This window comes from Rhipicephalus sanguineus, unplaced genomic scaffold (assembly GCF_013339695.2).
Source record: "Rhipicephalus sanguineus isolate Rsan-2018 unplaced genomic scaffold, BIME_Rsan_1.4 Seq2182, whole genome shotgun sequence".
Lineage (NCBI taxonomy): Eukaryota > Metazoa > Arthropoda > Arachnida > Ixodida > Ixodidae > Rhipicephalus > Rhipicephalus sanguineus.
The window spans coordinates 36,732-44,284 of NW_023614796.1; the positions used below are offsets into that span (position 1 = coordinate 36,732).

A 7,553-nucleotide genomic window follows, 5' to 3' on the forward strand; every position below is an offset into this window, starting at 1 on the left:
CCTGTGCGGTGTTAATATGAACTACGAAGTAATATCGTTGTCACTGAACCAACATTACGAGACAAACTGCGATCATGGGCATCGGCAGGGAGGTGTGCAACAAGGCGGCACTTGCGCACTTGTTTGCAGGACGAGAGTTGCGACGGCGATGCGATCTCCGTTGACGGCCTCGACCGCGCATTCAACAACGTGGCCTGTGTCGTACACCGCCTCGTCCTCGATGAGGCACCGCGACCTTTCACAAGTTTATCTACGTACTTGTAGATGCTGGAGAGTGGCTCGCGTACTGAAATATCGAAAGAAACACCCAAACTAATAAGTATATATCGTACGGCGGAAACAAGATAACGAGCGAGAACACTCACACATAGCTTCACTTTCTTACCAGCAATGCGGTCGGTGGTATCGGCGCACTCGTCGGCCATCTGGGGATTTCTTGGCCTTGTCGATTGGGCCGCAACTAAAACAAGTTCAAGATTAACGCTCGAAAACATTCGTTGCAGGCGTTAGTTGACCGTCGCGAGGCTGTTCGTTCGACAAAGTTCCCGCCTGAAGCAGACGATGCGCATACAGGAGCAGCGGCTGCTGCAGCGAGGTTGAGAGCGGAGTCCCCGCTCTGACGTTACACGCGAGAGGGCGCCACCCCAGGATCTCGAAGCCTGGACAAGGGAAGTTTATGCAGGGCTAAAATGACAGCTAAGAATTCAGCCAAGAATATTGGTGTATAATCAGGGATGGATCATATAACTTTATTGAGGTCCTTCGGTGCGCGCGATTAGCGAGCCTTACATAAAAGGACCAGTCTAGTTTTGTGGACTAGTGCAAGCTGCGCTAATTTTTTTCTTCTTTCCCTTGTTTTTCTTTTCATTCTTCTCTCAGTCAATAGTATTGAGATTTAAGATTGAGATTTGAGATTTGGCCTATTTCACCATAGTCGATACAGCTTATAACAAGATGAAGAACAAGAAGGAAAAAAAACATGGCTGATCCCTTCGTCATAGGAATCGGTATAACAAGAAAGTGAAACGTGTCTTCACAGAAGTAGTGCTTATTGTGTATACACAATAAGCACTACTTCTTTCATATAATGATATATGAGAGCTTGTACAATGTCTATTCGTGTTTGGCAGCTATAGCACCGTTTGACGTGGATGCACCCATGTTGACAGCATGTCTCTATCGCGACGACTAACGAGATCATGATTAAACCGCTCTGGTAGCTGACGGTGTGAACATATATTTGGACACAGCGAATCGTGAATCCCGCGTAAGGATGATATCAACAAGCTCATAATCAACACTGGTACCCGGTATGCGCTTCTTCAAAGCGTCGTCAATTAAGGAGAGAAACGGCACGGTGTACGCTTTTTAGTAATTGGGTAGCCGACGCCTGTGATCATGCATACATAACACACACTGCGCTTCAGCAACACGGCAGGTAGAGGTTCGTAGCCTGAGCCGCAAACGCGTGCGTCCCGCTGGCCTCTGTCTCGCAGGCGCTGCTCTCGCTCCACCAAGGCACGACATTCGCCCGTCGAAATCGCATCCTTTCTGCAACGCATATTGCAGCAGTTTTGTTAGTCGGTGCTCTCGCAATTGAAGCAGTCGGCCGCGGAGAAATCCCGTTGGTGCACGTGGAAGCTGCACTACTCCGATGAGCCAACGCACGCTAACGCGAAGCCAAAGGCAAAGAACCTAACTGGGTCAAGGGTGCCTCGGCGACGCCAGCGCGGTTTCTTATAATTTGTGTAACTGACAGGTGTGAGAATTGTGTGCGAGGACATGGATAGTGTACGTGAGCGACGATGCCGAAGACTTGCTGTGTACCGGGTTGAGGTACGAGCGGAAAGGTGTCGTTGTTTAGTTTGCCGATGGACGGCGATGACAGGGATGAATAGAGACGTGCAATACCGCGACAGGAAGCGGCCGGATTTACCTTCGATGTTGAACAGGTTAGAATGTGCGATAAACATTTTGACGCCATCGACGTTATTCGAACGGACGACCTCATATTGAATTGAGAAAATGTGTCTTTGTGACGCGAGAAGGCAAAGTCGCGGGCCGGCGCTGTTTCTTTCGCAGCTTGCAAGTTTTTTAGAATAACAGAGAGCCGAGCTAGTTGGTAAGTATTCATTCTAAAAAGACACGGCGTGCAAACACGGACACGAGGAAGAAGTAACGATACCAGGCGTTTGTGGTGTCGTGACTTTTGCGTCCGTGTTTGCACGCCCTGTCTTTTTAGAATAGTTGTTTAGGTTCTTTCCAGCTTATTAAATGCTTTGCATTGTTTCCTTGTTTGCCGTTGTTAAAAAAAGCGTTTTTTTCCCATTTTTATTGACTGAATGTCAACTAAGCTATTTTTTTTATTTTTATATTGTACTTCAGAGTTTTCCTTGTTTTTTGCATTAGCTTGCTCCCTCCATGTACTGGCCGTGCAGAGGGTTTCCCTACGCTAGAAAAATGTCGCTCATGGCTTTCTGTTTTCTCAGGTATTTTTGCAATAAAAATTTTTCTATCTTTCTCTTACAACCGTAGCATTTTTGCTTTGTTTACTGTATATTAGTGGCTCGACAGTGGGATGTTCTCAAACATGTGCATTAAAATAAGCATTTATAGTGAAGTATAGATGGAAAGGGCGTTAGTGTTTCCTCAGCTTGACACGTTTTTGGGTATTTTGCCCCGTGTTACGTTTTCCACGTTTTGAATAATTCGAAAGCGCAACAGAGCTCTGTTTTCTCTAGATTAGCGAAACGCGGTTTCGTTTCACGTCTTCCTTGTGCAGTCTTCATTAAGAAAGTCGTTGCATCACGCGGTGCAGACATAGTCCATCTAAGCAGTCAAACTAACGCACGTTTTGATTTGTGAAGGTACCACGAGCGCGAAGATTGGAGATACCCGCGAGTGCCTTTTCGACGATGCGCAATGTAAAGGGCGACACACTTTCGCTCGTGCAATGTCCACGTAGCATGAAATTGTCAAAGTTACTCGTAGAAAATGAACAAAACGTGGTTACAAACTCGGAGTTAAGGCTAGGTTAGGTCCTAGAGATCAGCTCATGTTCACCTGGCACACGGACGCTATACCTTGCGAAAGCTTCGTCACTCCCGACTTCAAGTGTTGCCGAAGCTCTGTGAGGTAGGGTGCAGCGGAGAGAAGTTAGCTTTTATAAACTGTAAACACAGGAATGTAGAACATTTCTTTTTTGTAATGCGGCTGTGTTAAACTCCCGCGGCGTAGACGACGTGATTGTAAATAGCGCGATCGGCGCTGGCTCAACTCCCGCTACGAAACTTCAGTTTGCGAGTTGGTGGGTTTGTAAGGCTTGTGTAGTGTGACAAGTCTAGGTAAATATCCCGTGCTCCACTGCCTGAGGTAAGGAACCTCGCTGGAACAACATATACAGCTAATATTGCCGCGTCGGCACGACTGTATATGCATCGCAGCCTTCATATTAAAAAAAAAAAGGCGCGAGAGTAAGTTTTTTACACGCGTATGCGACTAACACATCGTATGTCAGGTGAAGTATGAATGGTAGTTGAAATATTGCGGTTTGATGCACCGTTAAACCATTGCCTCCAACCGGCACAGCATTCAGCCGAGCGCAGCGCGCGCGCACGAATGCCCCCGCGTAGGGTGCCTTGATGCCGCGCGCGCGCGCATCGAGGCACTCTACCCCCGCGTTGACCGCGGCGACCCTAGCGGCCGCCTCTGTCCCTGTATGAAACTGCGGGCGGAGTTTCGTGATCAGAGAAGCATTGAAGGACTCTGGCGTCGATCGTGAAGCATTACTTCTTTTCACATCTCACAGATGGCGGCACCGCCCCGCTCCGCCTAAAGTCCCTGGATATTTTTGGGAAAGTACAGTCTTTCTTTTAACCGAGCCGCCACGCCGAGCACCCTCCTCTCCCGCCTTCCACCTCCCCGCTTCACGGGCCGTCGCCTGGGAAACGCGGGCGTTGTCTGCGTGACATAGCATTCTTGATAGGAAAGTGGCGCGAGCCGGGTTGTAGGGCCGGCGCCCGCACCCCCGCACGGTGGTCGTTTGGGAGAGGATATAGATACGGTTTGGACACTTGGGAGAGGAGGGTTGGACACTTGGGAGAGGATATGGAGGAGAGTGTCGCTACTTTCTATATATCAAGGGACTTTAGCTCCACGAAGGAGAATGTGTGAAAGATATAAGGCGCGTTCGCGCCGTGTCTGGCATCTCCCGAGTTAGCTTACTCGGTCGGGCGCTTGCCGTCGCGGCCGCAACGTCGTGGGTTCGATTCCCAGCGGGGTATCTTTTTCTTGTTTCACCCGTTGGCGTCCATTTTATCAACGTCATATCCGTGACTGATGTACTTGGTGGACCCCGGCATAAAACACTTTCGTGTTAAAAATGTACCATTTATGGTGGGGATAGCAGGGCAGAAGCTGCAATATCTGCAGCTTGACTAGCCCCGCCACCCAGTCACAATGGCAGCAACATGCTGTACAGAAAGAATTTTAGTTAAGGCAAACATTTGAAACTCACAATGCAAAAATCAAAAACACTGAACTGTCGTATGTACACCAGAAAACGACACATTCAAAGACACCATATTTAAAATTGAATTTTTAGGCATTACACGTAAAGTGTCATCTGTTAGTTTGAATGGGCCTTTTTCAGAAGGGTAGTCTGCGCATGCGCGGCGGTGGTGACGACACGCGCGCCATGTTTTTTGAGGGTCAAAGTATAGTCAAAGCGTGGCGATGATGATGATGATGATGTCTGTGGTCTCCCCTTTATACCGGGGGGGCACCTTTTAGTGTCCTGACCGGAACGAAAAACAAATAAAATAAAAAAAGAGAGAAACAAAGAAAAATCACGCCAGGTCCATGAACATCACAATTGTTCACTGTCTCCCTGACCACCACTGCAGAAGCCTTGCTTTTGTTATTGCTGTCGCTGCCAGGGGGTGCACGTTGGTATCGCGGCTGCCGCTTTCACCCGATGCGCCCATAGAGTTAATATACTGACTCTAGAGGAAAAGCTGGGCCGCGAGACCTATAACCACAAGAACGCTGACATCTTGGAACGTTGTCATTCTTGCCATCACATATCAATCCTAAAGAAGCATCTGCACAATTAAAAACTTGTGGATATTGTTTTGTGTTTATTTTGAATACTTCTGCGAAAGAATACGACGGCTATTTATGCAATTTACTGCGCGCGGAAAGGAGCGTTTGCATGCTGGTTAACTAGATGGCACCACCATCTCAACACTCGCGATTACGCGAGTGTGTGCTTGCGGCCGATTGCGCCGGTTTGCGCGTTGTGTTAAAGCCCCTGAAACTGCTGAAACTTCGTTCGCGTCGTGTATTTCGTAGTTGTCATAGTGTCCCGTTGTGTGCGTTTTCTGTCGCCGCATACCACTCGACTTCATGTGACAGCCCTTTTTTCTTTCAAGCTGGAAACTTCAGTGCAAACCAGGACGGACGGCAAAGAAGAGATGACTCAGATGAGACAAGCCCTGAAAGTTATGTACGAACTAGTCGCAACCGATTTTTTTTAGACTTTTTAACGGCGATAATGCTTCGTGGGCCGTGTAACTTTAGTTTCGATTGAAGCTTTCGGGAGATGTCTCACTCACATTCGCCACTGCATGCTGCAATCGACATTTTTCTGCTTTACGGCTCTCTGCGCTGAAGTACGGCAGCAATGAGCTGAAAAAGAACGTGGATACAGGTGTCTCCTCATTGCAAGTCGAAACAGCGCGCGACCACGGCCTACGGACTTTGCTTCGGGCTGCGAATCTGTCGAGTGACCTTTGTGCCAGCGAACGGAGAAACTTTGGTAGGGAGTGCCTAGTAAAAACCATGTACAAACAGGTGGAAATTTTAACTGTTATCAACCGGACCAGCTGCACAGACAACCGTACACTAACACACGGCTTCACGCATCAAAACACAGCTGATGTTCTCTGAACAGCGCGTAGCTGGCTTAGGTTGGTAGATTAAAACTGATTACTACCGTCAAATATAGCGAGCGTCTCAGGGTCTGGCAACGCTGGCAACGATCGTTTTGTTCCATCATGGCGGAACCCATGCGGTTATAGGTTTCAATGCATGGGCCCTATGGGGAGCTTTTCCTCTAGAGTCAGTATATTAACTCTATGGATGCGCCACAGTCTTTCACAAAGCCGAGTGCCTCCGGTAGTGTGGCGCCATCTGTCTGACGAGGCCAGAGGCGTTCGCAGTGAAGCACCAGGTGTTCAATGCTCTCCTCGTCTTTCCCGCATGTCCTGCACTGCACAGTGCCGTCAGCCAACGACGGGTCGAAGTGACGCCGATACACCCGAGTGCGGAGCGCTCCAGCACGGGCCTCAAACAGAAGTGCACTGCCGGCACTATTGTCGTATAAGCGTTCGGCGGAGATGGTGGTCTTGTGGGCTCTGTATAGGGCTAGGCTAGGTTTCTGCTCCATAGCCGCCTGCCACACCGACGTCTCAGCTTCCTGCACTCTATTCCGTACTCTTACTGCCCATTTTCTCTCACTGTCCTCCTGGACGGGGTCAGTAAAAAGGGAGTACTTGCGGCACAGAGTGTGGAGACGCCTGCGCCATGGTGTGTTCATGCCCTTGATAGCTGTGTATCTAAATACACGACGGGCCCACCGCTGGTCGTTCATGAGGCGAAGACGGCCTTCGTAGGCCGCCTTGCTCCTTGCCTCTCGTGCCTCGTAACTTGACCATCCGAGGTCACCTTGCACAGCTTCGACCGCTACACGTCCATGACACGCCAGCGCCAGTCGCCCAACCTCACGCTGGCCTCTTTCCAACCACTGGCGTGTTGCTGCGGACAGGCAGATGACGGCGTTGGCGAATGTCAGCACTGGCACATGTACTGCCTTCCACAGTTCGCGCACCAGTACAAACCGGTTGCACCCCCACAGGCTCCGCCGTCGCAACACGTTGGCGGCCCTCACAGAAGCCTGTCGAACGTGCTCCTCTTGCTTGTCATAGAGATCTGCGGAGGTGCAAAGGTTGACACCGAGATACCGGTACTTGTCTGATACCGGAATGCTTCCTCCGTCGGGAAGCTGCACATCAATGGTCTCCACGCCTGAAAACTGCAATATGGCCGATTTTTTGGCATTGAAGTGAAGGCCCAGACTCTTCAGGTGGTCGGCTGCCGGTGTTACCAACCTCTGAAGGTCACTGCTGCGCTCAGCCAGTAGTACTAGATCATCAGCGAACACCAAGCCGGGCAGCGTCCATGTCTGCGCCACTCCACCAATCCTGAGTCGGAACGCGAAGCCAACTCCCGATTCCACGAGTGCCTGCTCGAGTCCCGCCACATATAGCATGTATAGCAGCGGAGACAAAGGGCAGCCCTGCCTGAGTCCTCTTGTCACCCTCACAGGCTGTGTCACCCTCACAGACTGTGCGATGGATGGATGGATGCTATGAGCGTCCCCTTTATAACGGGGCGGTGACATGTCTGCCACCATGCTCGAAGAAAAAAGAAAAACTTCCTTGTTTCATGCTGGCCTAATAGCTTGTCTACATTGATTAAATCTATCTTATTGT

General features: G+C 49.7%; 1 protein-coding gene across 1 annotated transcript; it reads right to left on the reverse strand.

Annotated features, from left to right (window-relative positions):
• Positions 1–4,867: 4,867 nt before the first annotated feature.
• On the reverse strand, positions 4,868–7,330 carry LOC125756589 (uncharacterized). The gene is made up of 2 exons (XM_049411480.1): positions 6,135–7,330; positions 4,868–4,965 (listed from the first exon to the last, which is right to left on the reverse strand). The coding sequence occupies exons 1-2, from the start codon at positions 7,328–7,330 to the stop codon at positions 4,878–4,880; spliced, it is 1,284 nt and encodes a 427-aa protein (XP_049267437.1). The 3' UTR covers positions 4,868–4,877.
• Between the last annotated feature and the right edge of the window lie 223 nt (positions 7,331–7,553).